The sequence below is a fragment of the Perognathus longimembris genome, chromosome 9, assembly GCF_023159225.1.
Source record: "Perognathus longimembris pacificus isolate PPM17 chromosome 9, ASM2315922v1, whole genome shotgun sequence".
NCBI classification, from domain to species: domain Eukaryota; kingdom Metazoa; phylum Chordata; class Mammalia; order Rodentia; family Heteromyidae; genus Perognathus; species Perognathus longimembris.
In genome coordinates, this window is record NC_063169.1 from 58813090 (window position 1) to 58839704 (window position 26615).

General features: G+C 45.9%; 2 protein-coding genes across 3 annotated transcripts; one reads left to right on the forward strand and one right to left on the reverse strand.

Annotated features, from left to right (window-relative positions):
- The first annotated feature begins 503 nt into the window (after positions 1–503).
- On the forward strand, positions 504–26615 carry Stx11 (syntaxin 11). Of its 2 annotated transcripts, none has more exons than XM_048354225.1 (2): positions 504–574; positions 25736–26615. In XM_048354225.1, exon 2 carries the CDS (start codon positions 25741–25743, stop codon positions 26605–26607), a length of 867 nt encoding a protein of 288 aa, XP_048210182.1. In that variant the 5' UTR covers positions 504–574; positions 25736–25740; the 3' UTR covers positions 26608–26615. The 2 variants fall into 2 exon arrangements, with proteins under 2 accessions (XP_048210182.1, XP_048210181.1); XM_048354224.1 differs by lacking the exon at positions 504–574 and adding an exon at positions 7911–8104.
- Positions 21292–21729, reverse strand: LOC125357365 (cytochrome c oxidase subunit 7B, mitochondrial-like). The gene has a single exon (XM_048354226.1). The coding sequence runs from the start codon at positions 21652–21654 to the stop codon at positions 21412–21414; it is 243 nt and encodes an 80-aa protein (XP_048210183.1). The 5' UTR covers positions 21655–21729; the 3' UTR covers positions 21292–21411.

Genomic DNA, 26615 nt, shown 5'->3' on the forward strand with positions numbered 1-26615 from the left:
ATTGTTTTGTAAATGTTCTTTGGGCCGGAGGAATGCAGAGTTGCAGCAAGAGTTCCTGTTTCATAACTCACCTTTGCCCATCACCAATGTGTAGAACACTGGGTTTAAAGCAATTCACCAGCACAGCCTGATTTCGGCACACACACTGCGCTTCGTTCCTGGGCACCTGAGCAGGGCAAGGAGTGGTGGATGGAGAAGTTCAACTGGCAAGGTATCTATCATTCCCAGGAGTGTGTGCCCAAGGCCAGGTCCTTAGAAACCGTGAGTTCACTGCTCAGACTTCAGTCTGTTCTCATGATATCACTTTTCCTCTGTTCCTCTTTTGAAACACTTTTGGGTGTCAAACATCCAGTTCTGTACTTTGATCTTTTCTTTCGGATCACCGCAGGATGCTTGCAGCCTGTGGTCCATGAACTCACAGGAAGGACGAAGCATCAGTGGAGAAGGAATTGGTCCATCTGAAGAGAGAGTGCGAAGGGCCAACATCAGACGAATAAAGAGATGGCGCCGGGGCAAGGGAACGGAGTAGAGGAGGAAGAGGAGGAAGAGAGGAAAACCAGGTCTCAACCCCAAAGTAAGCCTTTTTTGGTGTAGAAATGAATCCTTTCTAAATAGGTGGCACAAATTCATCTACACCATCAAGACATGGATATAGAGATATTTAGCCTACTTGTGAAAGTGATGCTGGATGAAAACCGTTCAGATTCAAAGCTAACATTTAGAAGACGAAGACTGAACTAGTTTCTGAGGCAGATATGGCTTCTTGGTTACATTATATTTATGCTTGTCTGTTTCACTTCTATTTAGCATATGTTAACTGTACAAAGTAACGGTTTCGTTATGACATTTTCATAGAAGCGTATAATACTTTGATAGTCACCCCATTACCTTCACTTAGCCCCCGCTTCGGTTTCATTTTTGTTAGTTCCGCAGTAAAGTGCAATGGTGCAAAACCCATTTCCAGAAGTGAGTATTGGGTAACTGTCTCATCGCCAAATATCTTTGCAACCTGTTATGCAAAATCATGGTTGCAGAAAAAATTGGTTCCCATCAAAAACAAGCAAATTACCTACACAACCTCCAGATCAATTTCTTTCTTGAATCTATTTTTCTTCACAGAAAGATTTTGTTCTATTTGTTTTTATTAAATTTTAGGTCTCTTATAAAGTATGCAACCGTTTCAGAGGGAAGTACACTTTGTTGAAATTTGTGTTAAAATAAAAACACAAGAAAAATATTCTAGAAGTTATAAAAAGGGATGAAATTTATTGAATACCGATATAATCCAATTTCTTCCTTTCATTTTTCTAATGCTCCTGTGCATGGAAAAATAAATGAGTATATTAACAAGAAATTTGATTTTCTATAAGAATTATCTAGTACATTCTTTGCTTCGGGTTTTATATTACTCTTTAAGTATAGATAGCAAGTTGAGACAAAGCACTCACTTTGGGAAGTCCATATTTATTTATTTACTTATTCTTCTGTGGTTTTTTATGTCGTTTTTGTATTCTTTATTAGCAGTTAAGAACATGGCCTTTATATCCAGTCTTTTGTTTTGCTGGGAGTTGGGTGGTAGGCAGGAACCTTAAGGTTCAGTTTATTCCTGTCATACATGGTTATCATTTCTCATCCCAAATTGAGGTGAGAATTAAATGAGATGTTAGATAGACATGTTAACAGTGCATGTGCATTGTAATGGGAGAGTGAGTGCCTCTAATGATAGTATTAACATGAAGTATATGTTTCATGTTGTGGCATTTGGTAAGACGTGAACATTTTGATCCCAAGCTTCAGGGTTTAGATGTGTGTTCTCCAATAAAGGCTGTACATATTAAGGAATGATGGCTTTCTTTGGTGGTACTGAAGAATTTGCAGATTTTGTTACCTATCTATACGCACTTTAAAGCTTAATGGATATTTAAATATTTACTGCCTTAATGTCCTGTTTAACAACTATCAGGCATGTATTTCTCTAAGTTGCATTTTGTGTAGACACAGTGTATATAAAAATATTTATCTGTGAATCTGAAATACTTTTCTAGTCTGAGTATACTGGTGGAGAATTTATGACATACAATATGATTGCTTCATAAAGCTCAGTGGCTTGAAATAAGGATCGGCTGGTATTAGGGAATATTCTTGTAAGAAATGTGTCATTATAAAAATTTCAGAGCTGGCTTGAGTGCTGGTGGTTCACACTGCCAATCCTAGATGCTCCGGAGGCTGAGATCTGAGGATCGCAGTTCAAAGCAGCCTAGGCAGAGAAATCCATAAGACTCTTATCTTCAATAAATTACTCAGAAAAAGCTGCATGTGGTGCTGTGGCTCAAGTGGTAGAGTGTTAGCCTTAAGCACAAAGAGGCTCAGGGACAGTTCCCAGGCCCAGAGGTCCAGCCCCAGGGCTGGCAAAAAAAGAAAATTCAGAGATGGGATTTATAGAGTATAATCTTGCTACTAGCTAAGGATACCGAGCCTGGTGCTGTAGGCTCACACCTGTCATCCTAGCCACTTCAGAGGCTCAGATCTGGAGGATTGGAGTTGGAAGCCAGTGCAGGTAGCAATGTCTCTGACATTCAATCTCCAAAATAATCATCCAGAATCCAGGCTGAGGGTGTGGTTCAGATGGTAGAGAACCAGTTGTGAGCAAGAACGTTGGTCCTGGGGCTTGAACTCAGGGCCTAGGTGCTGTCCCTACATGCAGAGCAGAAGTAGATATGCAAGGAGCCACAGATATTAACATAGCATCTTTCCTCCCTCCCAAAAGAAAGATCCCCAACTTGAATTTCAACCTGGCCAGTTTGGGAAGAGCTTATCCAAATACAACTTGTGGCCAATGTGGTAGCTAAAGAACTAAATAAAAGAAATGGAATCAAAGGAATGTTCCATTCTGCACCATCCATTACACTAGCCGCTCAGGAAGGTGGCACCTGAGCATTTGAAATGATACTGATGAAACTGGAGAGCTGAATTTACAATTTTTTATAATCTTAATTAAATTCAAGTACCACACATGACTATGGCAAACTTTACTGCAGATCTAGCAAAGATACGTTAGCTGAAATTGGTGAGCATAAACTGGTTCATTTAACCTCACTTCTGTTTTTGACAGAATTAATAACTGGTTTTCCTCCTCCTCCTCCACAGCTCTCCTCCTCCTCTTCCTCCTTCTCCTCCTCATCTTCTTCTCCTTCTCCTTCTCCTCCTTGCTCCTCCTTCTCCTTCTTCTTCCTCCTCTTGTTCTTTTCTTTAACATAACACAATGTATCCTGAAGGTCATCAATCTAGGGACATCAAAGGCTAATGCAGATGGGTGTGGTAGCACAAGCCCACAGTGTCATCCATGTAGGAGGGTCACCAGACTTGGAACAACTGACTCAGATCAGGCCAGAAGTATAGCAAGATCCTATCTCATCCAACAAGCTAGGTAAAGCAGTGTAATTCCAGCCACTACAGGAGGCATAGGTAGAAGAATGGTGGTCAAAGGTGACCCTAGCTACAAGGAAAAGCATAAAGGGGGGATGGGACCTTGTTCAAGAGAGAGCATCTACTTTGCAAGTGCAAGGCCCTGTGTACAAAACCCGGTGCAGCTAAAACAAAACCAAAAAAACAAAAATCCCCGCCAAACACAGGCTGATGGAAATAACAGGTGTTACTGTAAATGTAGAGGAAGCCGAACCTTTAGCCTGGCCACACATGTAGCGGCAGTGGAAAAAGGTGTGATGGTTCCACAAAAGTTAATGATCAAAATGCCACACAGTCCTGCAATTCCATATCTGGGTATACACTCAAAAGAAGCGATTGCAGGAACTCAAAGGGGTATCTGGGCACCTGTGCAGTGGAATATTACTCAGGCTTAAAAAGGAAGGGAATTTAGACACATGGCTTCAATGTGGATGACTATTACAGGCAATCCAGGCTAGGCCATGGACTGGGGCTCACTCCTCCCGGCCTTGCTACTTGGAAAGCAGGGGTTAGGGGGAATCACCATCTCGCCTTTATCTCTCCTTTGGCTCCTCTATTATTTTCCCCTTCACTCTGGTTCACGCTCAAGTTACAATGTGTAGATCTTGTTTTGTTTTTGCAATCCCTTCTATTGACTACGTATGGTTCTTCTCATTATTGCTTTATTTTTTCCTCTCAATTCTTCTTTGTTCGCCCCGAGCCCACCCCAAGCAAGCTTCAGTCACCCCGCCGTCAAACCCTTCCCACCAAGTCCCATCACTGACCTTAATGTGGCTGACCCATCACTCTGTTTTCAGTTCTCCTCCCCCGCCCCCCTCACTTGAGCAGCCCTTGATAGTATGAACCATCCTGCCTCGAAACATGTCTTCCTTTGGCTTCTGAAACATCACTCCCCTGGGCAGCGCTTCCATCTCACCCACACTCTTCTCCTTCACTGATTCATCTTCCTCATCTCTGAGCCTTGGACTGACCTCGTGAGTTTCAGACTTCAGACACCTCAACTTTGTCTGCACACCATCGCTGTGTGGACTGATAATCTACAATTAACGTCATCATCCCGGACTCATCTGACCAACCGCCTGTGGACATCTAGACAATATTATCTGGAAGTGTGGATGGAACGCTTGCTTCCCAGCAGTGCTCCTGACAAGCCTCACAAGTAGTCCTCCCACCTCAGTGTAGGAGGCTGTTCTACTCGCTTCTGCTAAAAGCTGGATTCATCTTTTTTGGGGGGCGGGGGGAGGAGGTCATGGGGCTTGAACTCAGGGCCTAGGTGCTATCCTTGAGCTTTTTAGCTCAAGTCTAGTGCTCCTACTACTTTGAGCCACAGCTCCACTCCCATTTTTCTGGTAGTTAATTGGAGATAAGAGTCTCAAGGGCTTTCCTGCCCCAACTGGCTTTGAGACACAGTCTTCATATCTCTGCCTCCTGCATAGCCAGGATTAAAGCCAGGGGCCACCAGTTCCCAGCCCTGATTCATCTTTGGTTCCTTTTTCTCTCTTCATGACATATCCCATCATCCATGAGTCCTGCCTGCCTCTTGTGAGCATGCTCAGAACCTGACTGCTTCTCATGGCTTCATCTGAGCCAGAATCCTCCAGAAATCTGAATTAATAATAAGAGACACAGACAAGCATCATAAATATGTGTATATATGCTTGGAGTACAATGTTTTGTAAAGGAATATTTCGATGGCATATTGTAAGGAATTGACTGGTACCCTTACAGGGGTTGAGAAATCCCAAGAGTGGTAATCAGCAAGCTGGAGACCCAGAGGCTGACAGTGTCATTTCTGAGTGTGAAGGCCTGCTCAGCAGGAGACCCAGTACTGTAAGTCCCAGTCTGAGACAGGGTCCCATCACACGGACAGGCAGAGACATGCTATTTGTCTACTTATTGGTTTTAGTCCAAGTGGGTTGGATGAGGCCACTTACATTGGGGAGGCCCATTTGCTTTACTGAGCCAACACGTCAAATGTCAATCTCACGGTCACATCCACAGCCATGTTGAAGCAAATATCTGGGCACTCTGTGGCTCAGCCAAGGTGAAACAACTTCCTAACTTGCTGACCAGTTTCCATCTTTGTACCTTACATCTATCTTCAACACAACAGCGAGTGTGAAGTTAGGTCTTTTGCTCCCCTGCCAAATATTCTTTGATGCCTCATCTCAGTAGAAGTAAAATTTAAGGATTACTGTGACCCTGAAAGACCCTGCTCTGTTCCTATCCCCAACATCACCCCTCATTCTTCTGCCCCCAACTCTTTCTATTATGCCCCTGATGTTTCTCTGAGAAGCCAAACACTCAGTTAAGCCTGAACATCTTTGCATCTATTTCTGTGCTTGAAATGATCTTAGTCAAATAGCCAATGGCTTACCTAGCTAATAGGCCTTTGCAATACACTTATTTCAAACTATACAGCATCCTTTCCCCATCCCTCTTGTCTTATCTTTTCAAATAATTAGGGCTTTGGGTAGAGCTCAGTAGTAGAGCTGGTATTACCTGGTATTCAGGACACTGGGTTCAACCCCCAGCAGGGCAAAAATAAGCCTATTTTTAGAACAGTTTTAGATTAATAAGGAAGAATTGCAATGATAGTACAGAGAATTCTCACAAACATCTGCTTTCCAGACTGATGTTCTACCACTTGAGCCACATCCTTAGCCCTTTTGTTTTCTAGTTATTTTTCAGGTAGATTTTCAAGTTTTTGCCTCTGGTCAACCAATCTAAGACGAGAATCTTCCTACCCTTGCCTCCTTCATAATTGGGTTAGTAGGTAGGCAGCACCAACTCCAGGTTTCTTCATTGAGATGCAGTCTGACTTTTTGCCTAGTGTAGCCTGGAACTAAGATTTTCTTGATCTTCTTTCTGAGTAGCTAAGCCTCTTAAACCAACCTTGATGATTTATTAGTAACAAAAGTTCAGACTTCACTTGGAGTCCCGTAGTTTTTACCTAATGTCATATTTCTGTCTTTGGATCAAATGTAAGATCCTCATGCATTTAATTCTCAGTTTCCCTTAGACTCTCCTAGACTGCAGCAGTTTTAAGGACTTCTTTGTTTTTAGTGACTTTGAGAGCAGTGAAGAATATTAGTTATGTACATTGCTTATAATGATGATGATGATGATGATGATGATGATGATGATGATGATGTAGCTGTATAAAGAGGTTACAATTACACAAGTCAGGTTTACACAGTGTTTCTTGGTCAATATCAACCTCTTCTTTCTTTCTTCATTTCCCCCTTCCATCCCTACCCTCAAGTAACACAGTTCATGTACATTGAATATAGTGTACATTAAATATAATAATTATATTTGCTCACCCTAGCTAGATATTTTATTTATTTTTTTGTCAGCCACGGGGCTTGAACTCTGGGTCTAGGCACTGTCCTTGAGCTCTCTAGCTCAAGGCTAGCACTCTACCACTTGAGCCACAGTGCTACTTCTGGTTTTCTGGTGGCTAATTGGAGATAAGAGTCCCATGGACTTTCTGGGCTGGCTTTGAACTCCTGAGATCTCAGCCTCTTGAACAGCTAGGATTACAGGTGTGAGCCAAAAGTGTCTGATTCTTCCTTGTCCAGGAGTAAGTCAATTATTTGGAATTGAGTCAATCATTTATTCATTTCAATGTGGACTCCAGGGTATGTTTTTTAGCTTGGGATTGTAATCCAATAATACTTTGCAGTTTTGTTTTATTACTGCGGATTGATTAGGCAAAGGGTGTTGTTCGCCGTGCTAGTTCCTCGCTATGCTTCTGTGTTGTTTCGCAGGCTTGGCTGTGGGGATCCTTCAGCCACTCCGGTGCTGAGCTTGCTGCTTTCTGTCCCCACGAGGATCATGGCTGGTATTCCCTTTTCCTTTAAAAGCATGTCCTTGCCCTTAAGCCTTAGCCCTGGTTTTTCAAGTTGAGCCAGCCTGTCAGCTAATGTACACGTTTCCTGTGTCCATCCCCTCTGAGGAAAGGGCCTGGAGGGCGAGGTCACGCAGGACTCCTGGAGAGGTGGTCCCCAGGAGTGGATGACTGGGCTGGTGCTGAGGCCACTGGAGATGGCGGCCGTGGGGCTGGGTTCGAGGAAAGCCATGCCGAGGCCCCGGCTCACCCCGGCCGCCACACCCACGCTCCGAAGCCTCTGGGCCTGGCCACTTGCGGGAAGGGAAATGTCACCAGTGCAGCGGGTTTCCCCAGGGAAAGCCCAGCGCCCGTGGCTCAGCGCCCCACGCCCTGGGAGGGGCGGTGGCCGGCGCCCCCTCCCCAGCCCGCAGCACCTGGGCGCACGAGCTGAGCGGGGGGAGGCTGGATGGCGCGGGGTTCCGGGCAGTCAGTCGGGGGGCGCAGCGAGCCCTCTCTGGGAGGGAACCTGAACCTGAGCGCCCTGGGCCACACCCCAGCGCGGTCGTCCCTGGGCGGAGCCTGGTCCCCCGCTGGGGCGGGGTGGGCGGCGCCCGGCTGTGGGGCGCTCCCCCGAGCGGCCGTGGAGTAGCTGGACTGCGGCCGTTGCCGAAGCGCGGGGAACGCAACTGTGCCCTGGTGCGCCCCAGGTTTCCGGGCACATCGGGGCCACCAGCGTCGGAAGCGTCCTGCGCGGAGAACCCCAAGAGGGGCTGAGAAGCCCCCAGGCTCCTGCGGCCGGTCCCGGTGCGTCTTGGTGCCCCCTTGCGGGCCGGGCGGGCGGTGGGGACGGTCGCGCCCCCGGGGTCGCTGCTCGTTGGGTGGGATCCTGGAGGTGGCCGCCTCTAGGACCTTGGCCACACGACAAGTACTGACTGGGCCCGTCACATCGAGCAGGATGTCTTTCCCATTCCCTTCAGAGTATAGAGATCCATTTAAAGGAGGTTATAGAGGCCCATGGAATTGAGATCACAGAGGGCTTGAGAGTTGAGGGCTTGTTCAGAGCCCTACCAGAGATCCCTAATGACAGACTAACTCCATACTGTATCTGCTGAACACCACTTTTGTTTTAAGTCAAAAGTTGGTAGGGTTTCTTTTTTTAACGAATGGGGACACATTGCCATTTGTTGGTCTCATCGCTTCTGAGTGCATTTTATGAGAACCGTGAGAATGGACTTGAACTTGACAGTAACTCAGGGGCCCGGAAATGGGGAGACAGTGATATCGCCTTGGATCCGCCCCCCCCCCCCCCCGCCGTGGTGTCGTTGTCGTTGTTTTAGCGTAGTGGACAGGAATGGGGACGGCGGCCGGAACCGTGGCCCACGCGCACGGCCGGGCAGGGCAGGGGATTTCTGCGCCTCGGTACTTCCTGGGGTTCTCAAGCCCAGCCTGCAGCCGCCGCCCCCTCGGAGCAAAGGGAGGAGTTGTTATTTCCACACGAGCCTCCACAAACGAGTCACGGGGCTGCAGTCTTCGCGGGCAGACTTGCTGGATGAACTTTTGAGACGTGAGGTTTGTTTCTCGCCGCCGGGTTTAAGTGAGATGCTACCTGTGGAGAGCCGGCCAGCGTGCCCGAACCCGGCCGGGCGGGGCTGGGGGGCGGGGTGGTGGATGTGGGAAGTCACTATTCAAGTGACTATTCAGGTGAACAGCATACCAAGCCAGGCTCACTAGGCTGATCTGAGGTCATCTCCAAAATCAGCTTTGCCGTAGAGAAAGTTGATTCTCCATTCTTGCTGTTGATCTCACCATGCGCGCAGTAGAAAGGTGTTTTGCCTGGCGCGTGGAAGTCCTTCTCTGAAGCTAAACGTGTAAGATGGTCTCTCGTCTTTATTAAATGGTGCTGACGCCGCGTGATCGTTTTCGCTGAAGGCAGATGGCAGTTGGAGGATGAGGTTTAAGCAGACAGCGTGGCTCTTAGGAAGGGATTTGGCCCTAGTGTCACCACACAGCAGCGACGGGAGCACTGAGCAGAGTCGGGAGCACTGAGCCGAGTTCAGCTCCACACTACAATGGCCAGGCCCCTTCTTCGTGCCAGCCTCTGCACTGAGGGCTGCCTAGACAGCCAGGAATCAGAGGATTGTGCCCACCAGCGCCCCTAGGTCCCGGGAAAGGCCAGCAAAGACACACTGTCGGCCCATCAGAACGAGAGGGCCGCTCGGGCAAATCCACGCCCAGAGCCGAGACTCCTCCCTCCCTTTCCGACTGACGTCGCTAAGCCCTGGGATTTGGAATGTGTGGAGTACCCGGCGCCCCAGCAAGGGAAGTTTTCAGTTTATTGCATAGTTTGTCCTTGTTGGCAAAGACAAAAGGACTGTGCGTTTGTTTTTCATTGAAAAGTCATTAGCCGACATGTATGGTGGCACATACCAGCAATTCCAGCATTCAAAAGACAGAGATAAGAGGACCACGAATTTGAAGTCTGTCTGGACTATAAATGAGACGATGCTTCAAAATGTTATCATATATATATATATATGACTGTATATAGTATGGAATATTTATACTCATATATGTGATGTGAGGCATAATATTTTAAGTGCTGGAATTAACCATACTTTATATTATTTAGCCTCGATGTAAAAATAAACCCAGACTATCACCCTTGGGCAATTGCAGACACTTTTAGTTATGTGCCTTCTTAAAAAGTGACTAATGAGTTGTTTTTAACTTTGTGACACTTCTGTTGAAGCTATTTTCTCTCCCTGGTTTAATGCAGTAGTCCCTCCTTATCATCAGTTTGGTTTTGATGGCTTTAGTCCCCTGAGGCCAACAGAGGTATAAAATATCAGATCATGAAATCTGGAAACAAAAAGATACTTGAAGAGAGAAACCACACTCACGTCACTTTTACTACACCATTCTTATCACTGTTCTATTTTATTATTAGCTGTTATTATTAAGCTCTTTCTGTACCTGACTTATATATGAAACTTTGCCTTCATTGTGTATGGATAGGAGATAGCACTCTAAGTAATCTTTGGTATTACCTAGGCTCAAGAATCCACTGGACCATACTTACATATCCCCAAGGAAAAAAGGGATTGCTATGTATTAAACTCCCTCGCTTCTCTATACTATCAAGCTAAGGAGCTAGAGCTAATCTTAAAACAACTTTACCTTAAGTTCTGTAATTCCTTTCTCCCATAACAAACTCACTCCAAACTCCTGTTTGTTTGTTTTTTCTGGTTCTAGGGCTTGAACTCAGGACCTGGGTACTGTCCTTGAGCCTCTTGATGCTGAAGGCTAGTGCTCTACCACTTGAGCAACAGTGCCACTTCTGGCTTTTTCTGAGTAGTTCATTGAAGATAAGAGTCTCATGTTCTTTTTGGCCCAGCCTGGTTTTGAACCGTGATTCTCAGATCTCAGCTCGGATTACAGGCATAAGCCACTGGCACCCAGCTCCCAAATTCTTTTTTTTTTTTTTTTTAATGAGAAAGCGAAGATCCAGCATTGTGTTTCCTGAGAACACAGCATCAAGGCTAGGCCTCACTCTTGTTGACTAAACCATGAACGTCCTCACAGGAGGAGGAGTTGTCAGGCAGATGGAGGGGCAGATGACCTAGCAGAAGGAAGAGTTGTACAGCGGGGAATGGCATCCTCTGGTCAGGAAACGCCAGCCCAGGAGAGAAACGCAGGCTGATCACAGTTATGGGAGCCACAACTTTCTCCAGAGGGAGAGAGAGAGAGAGAGAGAGAGAGAGAGAGAGAGAGAGAGAGAGAGAGAGAGAGAGAGAGAGAGAGAGAGAGAGAGAGAGGAGAGAGAGAGCTGAGCAAGTGAATATAATCAGATACACGGTTATAAAAACTTAGAATAAAAAAGGTTGCACTCAAGCGGGGTGCTGATGACTCACGCTGGCTATACTAGCTACTCAGCAGGCCAAAATCTGAGGATTATAGTTCCAAGCCAGCCCAGGCAGGCAAGTCTCTAAGACTCTTATCTCCAATTAATTAGCAAAAAGCTCACAGTGGAGCTGTGACTCGAGTGGTAGAGCACCAGCCTTAAGTGACAAAGCTCAGGGACAATATTCAGGCCCTGAGTTCAAGTCTTGGTACCATGCCCCTTGCCCCCCAAATGCTTTAATCAGTGACAGGAAGAAGGAAAAGATATGACTGACAGGAGGGCAAGGTAGGACCCAGGTGTAGATTTCGAAAATGGGCAATGAGGAAGAGGCAGGAGTTAAGTGGAGTTGCATTTGAAGTGGAAGACAGACACAGGAACATCCCCCAAGGGGAGAGGTAGAATGATGAGCAACCCAGTTCTTGGCACATAACCAGCACTCATTGATTTATATATTGTTCATTTGTTTGAGACATGATTTTACTATGTAGCTCAGGCTAGCCTTGAACTCATGATCCTCCTGCCTCAACCTCCTGAGGGCAAGGTGTGCATTACCATCCTTGGCCATCATTAATTTTTTTTTTTTTTTTTTGCCAGCCCTGGGCCTTGAACTCAGGGCCTAAGCACTGTCCCTGGCTTCTTTTTGCTCAAGGCTAGCACTCTGCCACTTGAGCCACAGCGCCACTTCTGGCCGTTTTCTATGTATGTGGTGCTGGGGAATCGAACCCAGGGCTTCATGTATATGAAGCAGGCACTCTTGCCACTAGGCCATATTTCCAGCCCCATTAAAATTTTTTGACTGACTAATAATATAATTAAAAGGTCTTGGTTGCTTTGGTATGCCAGATACTGTTATATGGGCGAAGTCTTGCTCCTCACTGCATTCCTGTGGCATAAATTCTTTCATCAACTACTTTGACAGAAAGCAGTATGATGTTAATAATTGACAGGGCCAGGGATGGATCCCAAGTACTGGCCTCAGACTTGGATTCTGAAGCACTCTTCCCAATTAGGCTGTCTCGATGAATGAATGAATGAATGAATGAATGAATGAATGAACAAAGTTTTGGACTTCCTACTTGGTAATCACAACAATTCTCTCCTAATCAGGAGCAATCTCATTACAGGATCTGTGCTCTGTGTCCCTCTTTCACTGCATGGCACTCTTTACTGTACTGCCTCCTCCACTATGTGATTGATCCAGGGAGAAACACAAAATTATTAGGAAGCAATCACTCCCTCTCTCCCTCTCTCCCTCTCTCTCTCTCTTTCTTCCTCCCTGTCTTTTTTTCTCTCTCTGCCTTTCTCTTCTCTTCTCTTCCTCTCTCTGTCTCTGTCCCCATCTCTCTCTTTACAGTACTGGTACTGAACTCAGGGCCTCTCCCCTGCAAGGCTGGCATGATTTCACTGAGCCATCCCTCCAGCCCTGTTTGTCACTATGTTTTTTTTAGAATAGGGCCTCACTACTGTGCTAGGCACACACCTGAGCTGCAGCCCACCTACTTTAGGGTTCCCATCATTGCTGAAATGTTGGGCATATGCCATCTCATCTAGCTGCTCTCTGTGGGGATGGAGCTCATGGACTTATCTGCCTAGACTGGCTTAGAACCACCATCTCCCCAATCATATCCTCCAACTTGCCTTGTGGTGACCGATGCACACTGCACCCTGCTTTGAGTTGAGGAAGGGTTTTGTGAAATGTTCTGGCCGGGCTGACCTCAACTCAGGATGCTCCCAACCTCAGCCTCTCAAGTAACCAGAATTACAGACTTGAGCCACTGACACACAGCCAGAAATGTCTCCTGGGAAGTGCAACGTAGTTAGGGAGATTCCGTCTCGTTTTCTCCACGTGTATTTCATCACTGAACTCTTCCACAGGGATGCAGGAAGGTGGGAGGCAGGGGTGTGCGTTCACCTACAGGGGCATCAAATGGTGGAAAGTCACTCACAAAGGCACACAGGAACACAAAACACCATATTTTACATCCGGGGCTTGTGATCTGCTTGCTTGGCCTCCGAAGCAGGCACCTTATTTGCACCTCCTGCTTCTGATTTCCAGAATCTTACAATTTGAAGAGAACCGGGCAGTGTCATAGCCTGGTCTTCTCTCTTGGGTTCAGATACTACTTTGGTGGGGGCCACTAGGTAGATTTCCTTAGTCCAGATGAAGGTAATCTGACCAACCTGGTCCTAAACTCACACTCTTTTTATTGTTTGATGACTCAACCTAAACCAGATTGGCTCCATACCCTGATCTCTATTCAGCAAGCAGCTCTGAAGTCTTTGTCTCCCAGAGTTATACATGCTGAGTCCAAACTGAAACAGCAATCCTGCTTAAAGTTTGAAACTCAGGGATCTGAAACTTGACATTTTCGATCTAAGTTATAGACATATATGGAAACATATTCGGGGCCACATGCACATACACGGAAACATGGACAAAAGTAGGGTATTCACAGGAGAGAATGGTGTGGTGTAATTCCTCTGAAAGCAAACTCGCAGTTTAACAAAATGAATATAAGGAAGCTTAAATATGTGTTGTCATGACGGGGGAGGGGAAGGAAAGGGAGGGCAGAAGAAGGGAGAGAGGCATGGTAGGTGAATATGGATGTAATACTCCCATGAACAAATGTGAAAATGGAACCAGGTAACTTGAGAGCAGGCGTGGGACAGGGCAAGATTGAGAACAAGGGAAGGGGTAACACTGAGAAAGATGGATGCCTTGTAGTCATAAACTGATGAATTCATAAGTTGTACAGCTCCTTAAAGATAATTTTTAATCATGTTGGCCATTTTGGCATAAAACTGTTCTCTCAGCTATGTAGGAGGCACCAATGGAAGAACTGTGGCTCAAAGCCAGCCCTAGGCAACACTGAGACCCTGTCTGAAAATCACCTAAATAAAAAAGGGCTAAGGGTGCAAAAGTGAATAGATAGCTGAAATATCTTCTCTACATAGAAACTAAATGTTTCAGCATTTTTTTCACATTTACCAGGAAATCAAGATGCACCCAGTCCCCCCTCGTATGAAGCAACATAGACATCTGGGGTGCTTATCTTTTTATTTTAATTCCTTTGTGCCAGTGGTCAGATAACAAGCAAGGGAAGGGTTTGTGTTTCTGTTTCACGTGGCTTTGGCTTTTTCCTCTTTCATCAGTTTTGCTGAATTTCTCAGGAACTGGTAACCACTAGATCTGAAAACTCTGTTAGGTTAAGCCCTCCTCCCACCCAATCAGGTTTCTACTAGTTCTACCTAGTCTCTGACTGATAATGCGACCAACCATTTGTGGATCACTATTGCTGAGCCTAGATGCCCTGGGACATTCTTGTGTATGGAATTCAAGTTGTTTGTAAGACTTAACAAGTTGGAAACTTTGGGTGTTAACTGAAATTGTAGGTGGGTGTTAACTGAAGTTGTAGGGGATCTCCCTCCCTCCCCTCACCCCAGTTGATCCTAAGATAATGCAGATACCACATCTTCTAGAAAAGTCCTTCCAGTATATAAACCTAACAGTTGCTCTTGGTTCCTGTTCACAGATGTAAAGCAGCTTTCTTGGTGCAAACTGATTGGGTAGCCATGTGAAGATCAGCCTTTCAGTGTAGCAAAAATCACTCCCTGGCTGCGTTTGTGTGGAAACTGGGGAAAAGGGCTCTTCTCCTTTCCGTTTCAGTTTCAGAATTGCAGCAGTGCCAATCTCTTCTGCTTTTAGTCCTACTTTTCTGTTCTGGGCCTCCTTGCGTTGATGGGTGACACAGATCAGCTGATTTGAGACCATGCAGGACACAGTGTGTATCTGAAGTCAAAGTATTACAGTTCCCATTTCCTCCCCTCTTCCTGATTCTTGCACAGTGAGCCAAACCCAAATGATGTCCAGGTGACCATATCACGTGGTGCTTTATTATTGACTCTTCTATAGTTTGTCTGTATCAGCCTGTGGGGATAAAATAGTAACTCTGGGGCTGGGGATATGGCCTAGTGGCAAGAGTGCTTGCCTCGTATACATAAAGCCCTGGGTTCGATTCTCCAGCATCACATATATAGAAAACGACCAGAAGTGGCGCTGTTGCTCAAGTAGCAGAGTGCTAGCCTTGAGCAAAAAGAAGCCAGGGACAGTGCTCAGGCCCAGAGTCCAAGGCCCAGGACTGGCAAAAAAAAAAAAAAATAATAATAATAATAATAATAAATAGTAACTCTGCTTATTACTATTCTTATCATCCTGGCATTTTGTAAATGAGGAGGGAAACACAGAGAGATTCGGTGAGCAACCAAAATCACCCAAGACAATGGCAGAACTTGACTAAAAGGGCAAATTCAATGTCTTAGGTCAAGTTTCCAGGAGTCAGACACCCGGACCCTGCAAATTCCATGGTGGAGGTTTTCTTGAGTTGTACAGGATTTCTCAGAGGGAAAAAATTGAACTTGAGCACCACACAACACAGCCTTGTGGTGGGGAGCTTTGAAGTTGGGATGAGTCTTCAGAATTGTCCTGCTACCCCCAAACAACCAGGACTGTGAGGTCCTTGGGCAAGAAGAGGATGTGGGTAGCACATCACCCACTGAACCAAAAAGAGCTTTCACCTCTGCAATGACCTTGTCTCAGGCCTCTGCCCTGTATACTAGAGCCCAGAAAGCATCATTTTGCTTGATGCTCTGAAGGACTTTCAATTATTGAACCAACAGCAAGAAGACAAAGCATGGTAATGAGTGCGAGTGTTGTACAACAGCATTAGTCAAACTCTGCTGCCCGTGGCTGCCCCTCACCCATACTGTCCACATGAAGAATGGAAGCACCTCTTGGACTAGTCTCCGCAGCCTCTGCAGGCTGCACAGCGCCGAAAGGGAAATGGTTTTGTGGCAGCCATGTGTTGCTTAACAGATGGATGGATGGCATGAGTTCTGAGACATGTTGGACAATCTTGTCGTGAGAATATAGGGTACTTGCCCAAATTCCAATGGTCTAGCCACAGCCTGTAGCTCCTAGGCATGGAGCCCACACAGTGTGGCCTGAGAGCAGGTGTTTGTATATCACACGTAGAGAAGGGACAGTGAAAGTGTAGCATCAGCAATAAAGCTACGCCTCCGTTTAGGACACTCATTGTGGGTGGTGCTTTCAGGACTGTGAGCTGCTTGGAGTGAGTCACAGTGAGTTGAAGGCCTGGGACACTTCCTGCTGCTTTATAAACATTGCATGCAGGCTGTGCTAGAATTATTATTATTACCATTATTTGCTACTGAGGATTGAACTCAAGACCATGAGCTTGCTAAGCAAGCACTGTTCTGCCTGAGCCATGTCTCCAGTCTTTTTGCCTTAGTTCTTCAGGTAGGGTCTTCCATCCTTCCTCCTCTTTATATAAAACTAGGACTTGAACTAGGTCTCTTTGACACTTTTGTTCATCAGTTAGCACGCTACAGACTGAGCCATGCCTCCATTCCCTGGGTATCGCTTTTTTACAAGGTCTTCCTCAGACCTTGAACCTCCTACCTACAGTTCCCAGTAGCTGGGGTGACAAATGTGTGCTACCATGCTTTGCTTGTTTGTTGAGATAGGTTCTCACTCATTTCTTGCCCAGCTTAGTCTCAAGCCTCTTGATCCTCTTGATCTCCTCCTCAAGTGGTTGGGATTATAGTCATGTATTCCTGAGCTACTTTCTGAGATTTTGCTGTTCTTTTCAGAACTACATCCATGGTGATTTGCTTGTTCTTTTCTTTCATCAGAGTTGCTTGTAAGCAGATAATGCCGCTGGAATGTTCCTTCTATTAGATTCTTGTGGGGCCCGGCAAGGAGATGAGGAGGGATCTGTGTTTTCTTTCTTGCAATGCTGGGGATTCAACTCAGGGCCTTGTGCTTACCAGGCAAGCACTCTATCATGCCACAGTCTTTCAGCTTGGTAGGTTTCCCTCTTTTGCTTTGTGCTTTGGGCTGGGCTGGCCCTGGGCAATGATTTTCTGGTCTCTGCCTCTCAAGTAGCCGAGATTACAGACATGTGCTACCACATGCACTTTTTTTCTTTTTTCAAAAAAATCTGCCCAAACTTTATTGAAACTAGATCTGTTGATTACAGAGCAAGATCACAATCACTATGGGACCATATTACCACATCCACTTTTTAAGGAGTGTTTTCAATTCTGCAAATTCTTCTGCTAAAACTAAAAGCATGGGCCACCTTCTAGATTCACTGGAAGAGAATTTAGGATGGAGACCCATAAAGCACATTTTCCCCCAGATGCTCCTTTAGAGAACTGTGGTCTAAACCCTTACATCATCATCCTAATGGTCACCATAATGACCATCAAGCATGTTGGGATTTTTTTCATATGATCAAGAAGCCTGGAATCTGGCATAGCATAGGGAGCCTGAACCTCCATCCCAGCAAGCTTGGCAGTGAGTCACCCCAGCTTCTCATAGACATTTCTGAGGTGACCAATGGAGGGCCAAGGTGACTCTTTGGTGGGCTCTGACCCAGATTGCTACCCAGATATATAGATAGGTAGGTAGGTAAGTAGGTGGGTAGATTATAGATAGATAGATCGATCAATAGATAGATAAATAAATACATAGATAGATAGATAGATAGATAGAGGCCCCTGGCCTTTTTCTATCTTAGATAGCTAGATGCGAAATGTCCAATGCCTTAAAGCAGGGGAATGGGTGAGCTTATAGGAATCAGCAGCTTTCTGGGAGATGAAGAAGGTTCCAGGAAATCTCATGCCAGATGAAGCTTTGAGGTACTTTAACCACCATCTAATAGGATGAGAGAGAGAGAGAAAACTTGGGAAAGAAGGTTAGACATGCGCAGATGTGGGAAAACAGATTGTCTAATTCACTGAAATGGGCAATAATTTTTCTCGAAAGGGGAAGTGCTTTTAAGTTTATTGATTTTTGAGTCAGATCATTGCAGGAAATACTACTCACTTAAAGAATCATCTAGTAAATGGCTGGGGCACTTGGGCGTGTTTCATTTCCCATCATTTCTGCACCTCCCATGTGTCTTGTCAATACCCTGGTGGAGGGGCTGGGGATATAGCCTAGTGGCAAGAGTGCCTGCCTCGGATACACAAGGCCCTAGGTTCGATTTCCCCAGCACCACATATACAGAAAATGGCCAGAAGCGGCGCTGTGGCTCAAGTGGCAGAGTGCTAGCCTTGAGCGGGAAGAAGCCAGGGACAGTGCTCAGGCCCTGAGTCCAAGGCCCAGGACTGGCCAAAAAAAAACAACAAAACAAACAAACAAAAAAATACCTTGGTGGTATCTGCCTGGCTTCTCCTTTTCCCACCTGGCTCTCTCTTTAGACCCATCTTCTCTAGAAAGCTTTCCCAGCCCCTCGTCCTGACTGAGTTCCATATCATTCCCACGTTCTGGAAGTGCTCCCATCTCTCTCTGTGGATGAATTTTGTGCTGCTGTGCTCCCCGCCAGGCTGCCCTCTTGCACTCATGGTGCGAGACACCTCCTCATAAAGCCGGTGCAAATCACGATTGTGTGGAGTATATTTAGTCAACAGATACGTATGGAGGATTTCCCAGACGCTGGGCTCTCTGCAGAGAATCGCGTACAGCCTAGGTGTCACCCCAGATTCCAAGCCTCGCATAGACACTGGGTGGGGGACTGTGTTATACATGGTCAGCCCCTGGGAAAGAGGAGGTTCTCCGGGTGTCTGGAGACCAGCCCTGTCTCATGAAATAGGAGTGACACCAGGATCCCATTTAGAAGGTTGGCTTTCTCTCTTTAACAACAACAAAAAGAAATTGGTCTATCTGTCAAATTTAAATTTTGCCAGGCGTGTGTGTGTGTGTGTGTGTGTGTGTGTGTGTGTGTGTTTATGTATGTGTCCACTCGCATGAATTTTGGTAAGGAGGAAACAAAAAAGTAACCCCTTTATGTAAAGAGTAAAATAACAGAGAGAAGGAAGTTTGTGTGTCTCATTCAGTCTTTTCCTGGAAGCTAGTTTGTAACATTTTAATATGTAGAGAAGAATGCTCGGAAACTTCTCAACTTTGATCATACATTTGAAAAAGGTGGTTTCGAGAATCAGAGAACCACAGTCTCAGTGCTGGCCAGGTGGGCCTTTGCGCATGCGCCCAGGGCTCCGTGTCCACACAGCATACCAGCACATGTGCATGAGAGAGGGCAAAACCAAGGGTGCCAGTGGTGGCCCTTGCCCACCAGCTTCACAGCTGTGCTGGCTCCTTTCCATTCTTGCTCTGTGTCATTATTTTTCTGGCTTATTTCTCTCCATAAACTGTCACCTTAACTGAGGGCAAGAATGATGACTTCTGATTTTTTTTTTAACTTTGGGGAATTAACTTTTTAACTACAACTTATTATGGATACTATTTTTGTTTGACAGGTCCTATTTGTACACACTGTGGACTAGAAAATGATGTTTGAATCCACACATACAATGTAGCATAATTAAATCAAACACGTTAGCAAATCCATCAATTGCTTTGCCTCTTGTTTTTTTATGGCTAGACACTTGAAGTATACTCTTGTTTTGAAGTATGTTATTGGTGCTTATAGTACCCTGCTTTGTACTAATATTAAACCCTATTCCTTTATGTGAAACTTCCTACTGCCTCAGTAGCCGTTGCTGTATTCTCTACTACCATGAGATCAGCTTGACCAAATTCCATGAATGAATGACACACCAGATTCATCTTCAGAGTCATCCACCCTATCCCCAACGATACAATTCCCTCCCATCCAGTCTCCCTTTTATTTTGTGCTGATCTTGGGGATTTAACTCTGGGCCTGAGTGCTGTCTTTGAGCTTCTTTTCCTCAAGGCTAGCACTCTACCATTTGAGCCAGAGCTTCACCTCCAGCTTGTGTGTGTGTGTGTGTGTGTGTGTGTGTGTGTGTGTGTGTGTGTGTGTGTTTAATTGGAGGTTAAGAGTCTCATGGACTTTCATTCCAACTGTGATCCTAAGATCTCAGCCTCCTGAATAGCTAGGTATGAGCCACCAGTGCCTAGTGTATTTCTCCTTTTTTAAGGTAACCGGATTGTTTCTATTATTTGTTTATTGTGACATCACAAATCAAACATACTAATGCTATCGTGTGCTTATTTAGCCTCTGAATGTCTTCCTTAATTATGAAGAATGCCACCCAGTTGGCTGACTGCAGGGGAAGGAAGATCAAGCTGCTAGGAAGCAGCTCTTAAAGCAGATATAGGTGAAGGTGTAAAATTCTCTGCTATGTCCCATTTAAGTCATCTTGAACATAAGCTCACCACCGGCCATCTTAACCACATGGATACCAAACAATGGAATTAAAACCTTTAGTGCAGCTGGGAGCTACAGAATTATAGGCTCATACCTCTGATTCTCAGCTATTCAGAGAGAGCAGGAGGGTTGTAGTTCAAAGCCAATCTGGGCAGGAAAGCCCATGAGACTCTTATCTTCAATGAACCAGCAAAAAGCCAAACTGGAGGCATGGTTCAGGTGGTAGAGTATCAGACATGAGGGAAAAAGTTAAATGAGACCATGAAGCCCTGAATTCTGGCAAATGCCACAGAGCAAGTGGACACATAAACCAGGCTTGAAGGGAGTGGAGGTGTGGTGTCCATGAAGACCATCTGCCATGGATTTTCATACTTTTCCTCCCAATCTTTGCTAGGAACTTCTGCCCAGCTGGCCTCTCGCTGTGGTCCTTGCCCTGTCAGACTCCCAAGCAGCTAGGATTACAGACTCGAGGCACAGACACCCAGTTGCTATATTAATTTTTGATGGCTACTTGCTCATATACTAATATTTTGTTTGTAATTGATCTCTCCTTTTTCCCCTCTCAACTATCTTTCATTTATGTACCTATATACCTGTTACTTATCTGTCATTACGTATTTATGCATGCACCATGTGTCTGTCATTTATCTACCTATCATCTATCATTTATATATCTATCAATTATCAACCTCCCATCTGTCATTGATATATCTGTTATCTACATCTATCTACCTACCTACTATCATCTGTCATTCTATCACTTATGTATCTATCATCAACCTATCATCTGTTCATTTATGTGTTTATTATCTATCATCTATCTATCTATTGATCAATTGGTTGATCTATAACCATGTTCTTTTTTTCTTGACGGTTTCAAATATACTTTATTCCTTCAATATGTCACATTTTAATTAAGTACATAGGTCTTTTGTTCAGCATCAATTATGAGTTGGTTTTGAAATAATCCACTATGACACCAGCTGGCATGATTAGTGATCTCTCCACTCCTTTGGGGTGACTCTGCCAACTGGGGACAGGTTCCATTCGATTCCAAACTGTGTTGCTGTATAAGTCCATGCAGCAAGACAGAAAGTGGCTCCACCAGCTAATATAGCATTACCATATTTGTCATGGAAATCAGGTGCTCTTTTCTGGTGGCTCTGCCTTGCCATTGTTTGCTGAATGCTTCGAACTTGGAGACGGCTTAGAGCGTTTTTGGCCAAGGGAAACATTGCGAACCTGGAGCTAAAAAAGCAGCAACGGCGGCTGGGCTCGACCACGCAAACTCTCCTTAGGTACCCTTGCAAAGAAGATATAACCATGTTCTTATTTGTCCCTTTATGTAAGCTTACATAATATTCTTTCCCTGGAATTCCTATTATTCAAAATCAAACAATAAGGACTGGACACCTAAATTCTCTTATCTTGCTTTAAAAAAAAAACAAACACCTCTCACTTTCATTCTTTGTACTTTCTAGAAGGATCTTCCATTCTACTGCCTTTGGAATAGAGGTCAGTGTGCTGGAAAGTAGGTGAAGGAAGAAAACTTGTTAGTCTAATGTTCTGTCTAAAAACATTCCCCTTCGCCTCCTCCTCCTCCTCTTAACCAGGCTTATCTGCCCTGTATTCTCCTTGACTCTATTCAGAGTGCAGACTCCTTCCCACAAGGACACATAGCCTCCCTGCCTACAAAAGTCTCTAAGCCAGCTAGGTGCTGGTGGCTCACACCTGTAATCCTAGCTAGTCAGGAAGCTGAGATCTGGTTATCACTGTTCAAAGCCAGCCTGTGCAAGAAACGTCTGTGAGGCTCTTGACTCCAGTTAACCTCCAAAAAGCCAGAAATGGAGCTGTGGATTAAGTGATAGAGTGCTAGCCTTGAGCACAAAAGCTCAGGCCTTGAGTTCAAGCCCCAAGATTGGTACCAAACAATAAAACCAAACAAAACCTTCTAACCAAACCCAATTTGTTCTTTCTCTACCTAAACCACCTTTCACATAGCTGTTTGGTCTTCTTTCACATTCCTGAGCTTTGGAATATTGATCTTGTGGTATAATTTAGAGTGCTTCTTGTTCTTTTCCTCTGTTCTTCCATTTGTTTTTTTTTCTTCTGGCAGTACTGGGGTTTGAACTCTGCACTTACCTATCCATGGTAGTATCTTTTTTTTTCTTTCTTTCTTTCTTGGCCAGTCCTGGGGCTTGGACTCAGGGCCTGGGCACTGTCCCTGGCTTCTTTTTGGGCCACAGCGCCACTTCTGGCCATTTTCTATATATGTGGTGCTGGGGAATTGAACCCAGGGCCTCATGTATACGAGACAAGCACTCTTGCCACTAGGCCATATCCCCAGCCATGGTAGTATCTTAGTGGTAGGTGTTCCGCCACTCTTCAATATCCCCAGCTCAAATTTCTTTTTTTTTTTGGCCAGTCCTGGGCCTTGGACTCAGGGCCTGAGCACTGTCCCTGGCTTCTTTTTTGCTCAAGGCTAGCACTCTGCCACTTGAGCCACAGTGCCACTTCTGGCCATTTTCTGTATATGTGGTGCTGGGGAATTGAACCCAGGGCCTCGTGTATATGAGTCAAGCACTCTTGCCACTAGGCCATATCCCCAGCCCTCAAATTTCTTATATCTTCTTGACAGGTTCATTTGTTTCAAAAGTTCCAAAGTTCCAAAGCCACTCTCTTCTCTCCTTTTCCTTACCTTAGTTGTCTTGAGCCTTGTAGAAAGCCCCTTTGCAGTGGGGAAGTAGGGGTGAGGCGGGGAGATATAGAACACTTTTCTTTTTTTTCTTTTTTTGGTCAATGGTGGGGCTTGAACTCTGGGCCTGGGTGCTGTGCCTGAGCTCTTCAGCTCAAGACCAGTGCTCTACCACTTCAGCCACAGCACCACTTCTGGTTTTCTGGTTGTTAATTGGAGAGAAGAGTCTCGTGGACTTTTCTGTCCACGCTGGCTTTGAACTATGATCCTCATATCTCAGCCTCCTGAGTAGCTAGCATTACAGGTGTGAGCCACCAGTGCCCAGCGTAGAACACATTTTTAAATACTTCTTTTTTTCTGGATGGAGTAGTATATTAATGTGTAGAACAGCCACACCCATCAATATAGCTATTTACCATATTCAAATTAAAAATTTAAACTCTATAAGTATCTTAATCAAGTATCTACCACATATTATAATTTCCGCCCTCAAATTTCTCTTTAATGTTTTTGAATGAATAGATGTTTGTGTGTATGTGTATGCTGATACTGGTGCTGGGAGCTGTCTTTAGCTTTTTCACCCAAGGCTGACACTCTAGCACTTGAGCCGCGGAACCACTTCTCTTTAAATTTTGTTCCAAGGGAATATTTGATTCTGAAGATGTCCATGTCTGAGAAGAGCATAGCTTAGTGGGGCCTGCTGGGGCTTCATTGCGCTCCTTTGCCATGCTTCTCAGAGGGTCACTTTCCCCATCCCAGAGAGCATCTGCTATTGATTTTAGTCACCAGCTAGCAGAAATGGCATTTTAAGCAGGAGCACTTGCTCTATTAAAAATCCTCGTCGCAAAATAAAATGTCTGCTGAGTTCGTGTAAATAATGACTGTGGGAGAGGAGAGGCCATGGTAAATATTTCAGTCCCATTCATCACCCAATCCAGCTTGTCAGCATTCCATTCGTAGTGCCATAGAAAATTAATGACATCAACTTGAAAGTAGCTTTTAATTGAAGATCAAGATCACTGGTAGAGTGTGCTACTACCCTCCCCTCTCCTCCACAAATCACAGTAGAATCTTCCTAGCCAAGGGGGCTCAGGTACAAGGGGCAAATATTCCTCCTTTTGGCATGCATACATGCTTCCAGGTTGAAAGTTTTTCATTTCACTGTGAAGGTATGCATACAGAGAACATCATTTTGCCTGGCTCAGGGGGTAAATGGTCCCATCCACACTTTTTTTTTTTTTGGCCAGTCCTGGGCCTTGGACTCAGGGCCTGAGCACTGTCCCTGGCTTCTTCCCGCTCAAGGCTAGCACTCCGCCACTTGAGCCACAGCGCTGCTTCTGGCCGTTTTCTGTATATGTTGTGCTGGGGAATCGAACAGGCACTCTTGCCACTAGGCTATATCCCCAGCCCCCATCCATACTTTTAAAAATGGAAATTCTGCTTGAGTGGCTACCTTGTTTCAGAAAGCTGTTTATTTGTTCAAGGAAGGAGTTTCATGATCTTTCCATGCACGCCTACAATATCCAGATCAAAGTCACCCCTTCTGTCACTCTCCCTTCACCTACCCCTCCTAAAACAATTTCCCCAGGTTCCATGATTCTATTCATATATGGCAGATAAACTACTTAGACCTCGTCCTCATTCACTATAACCGTTCACCCTTCTCCTCCTACTGGTACTGGCTCCATCCCACATTTTCAAGAGAAAAGGAATCAACCTTGATTTACATAGTCACACAGCTTCCCCCCTTCCCCCTCTCTGTTTGATATGATGAATCGAAAACAACCTAAAAATGTTGTGGACACTTTTGACAGTGAACTGCACACAAGTGGGTTACACAACACAGCCACACTCAGGCCTTCGTTCATCTTATTGATTTGTGAGCACACCTGCGTCCTCTCCCTGTCTCAGTATTGTGTGCAACTTACTGGGGCTTGAACTCAGGGCCTCCTGCTCTTAGCTTTTTCACTGAAGGCTAGCGCTCTCTACCACAGCTCCACTTCCAGCTTGTTAGTGGCTCATTGGAGACAAGAATCTCATAGACTTTCCAGCCCAGGCTGGCTTCCAAGCGTGATCCTCAGATCTCAGCCTCCTGAGTAGCTAGGGTTACCAGCGTGAGCTTCGGTGCTAGGCCCGGGGCCAGAACACTTTTTTTTTTTCTTTCAAATTTTTATTATCAAACTGATGTACAGAGAGGTTACACTTTCATACATTAGGCATTGGATACATTTCTTGTACTGTTTGTTACCTCCTCCCTCATTCCCCCCTCCCCCTTCCCCTTTCCCTTTCTCCCCATGAGGTGTTCAGTTCACTTAAACCAAACAGTTTTGCAAGTATTGCTTTTGTAGTTGTTTGTCTTTGTTTTTTACCCCGTGTCTCTCAATTTTGGTATTCCCTTTCAATTTCCTAGTTCTAATACCAGTATAGACGGTTTCCAATATACTCAGATAAGATGACAGAGATAGTGTAGGTACAACCACAGGAAGGTGATACAAGAACATCATCAATAATAGAAGCTACAGATACACGTGGGACGTTGAAAGTAGCAGGCAGAACACTTCTTTACGCCTGGCGAACGTGGCCTGGCTGGGGAGGGTTGTAACGTCTGTCTCTGCTTGCAGGCGCCATGAAGGACCGGCTTGCAGAGCTTGTGGAGTTGTCCCAAAGCTACGATCAACAACAGTTGGCAGACGGAGATGATGACTCGGACCCGCCGGGCGAGTTCCTCATGTTCGAGACGGACCACCTGCTGGAGTCCCTGTACCGAGACATCCAGGACCTCCAGGTGGAAAACCAACTGCTGGCGGCCGACGTGAAGCGCCTGGGGAAGCAGAACGCGCGCTTCCTCACGTCCATGCGGCGCCTGAGCAGCATCAAGCGCGACACCAACTCCATCGCCAAGGCCATCAAGGCGCGGGGCGAGGGCATCCACCGCAAGCTGCGCGCCCTGCAGGAGCGCGGCGAGGAGGCCGAGGCCCGGCACGGCGCGCACTCGGCGCTGGCGCGCATCTGGCGCGCGCAGCACGGCGCGCTCGCGCGCACCTTCCAGCGCGCCATGCACGAGTACAACCAGGCCGAGATGAAGCAGCGCGACAACTGCAAGCTCCGCATCCAGCGGCAGCTGGAGATCATGGGCAAGGACGTGTCGGGAGAGCAGATCGAGGACATGTTCGAGCAGGGCAAGTGGGACGTGTTCTCCGAGAACCTGCTGGCCGACGTGAAGGGCGCCCGGGCCGCGCTCAACGAGATCGAGAACCGCCACCGCGAGCTGCTGCGCCTGGAGAGCCGCATCCGCGACGTGCACGAGCTCTTCCTGCAGATGGCCGTGCTGGTGGAGAAGCAGGCCGACACGCTGGACGTCATCGAGCTCAACGTGCAGAAGACCCTCGACTACACCGGCGAGGCCAAGGTGCAGGTGCGCAAGGCCGTGCAGTACAAGAGGAAGAACCCCTGCAGGACCCTCTGCTGCTTCTGCTGCCCCTGCCTCAACTAGCGACCGCC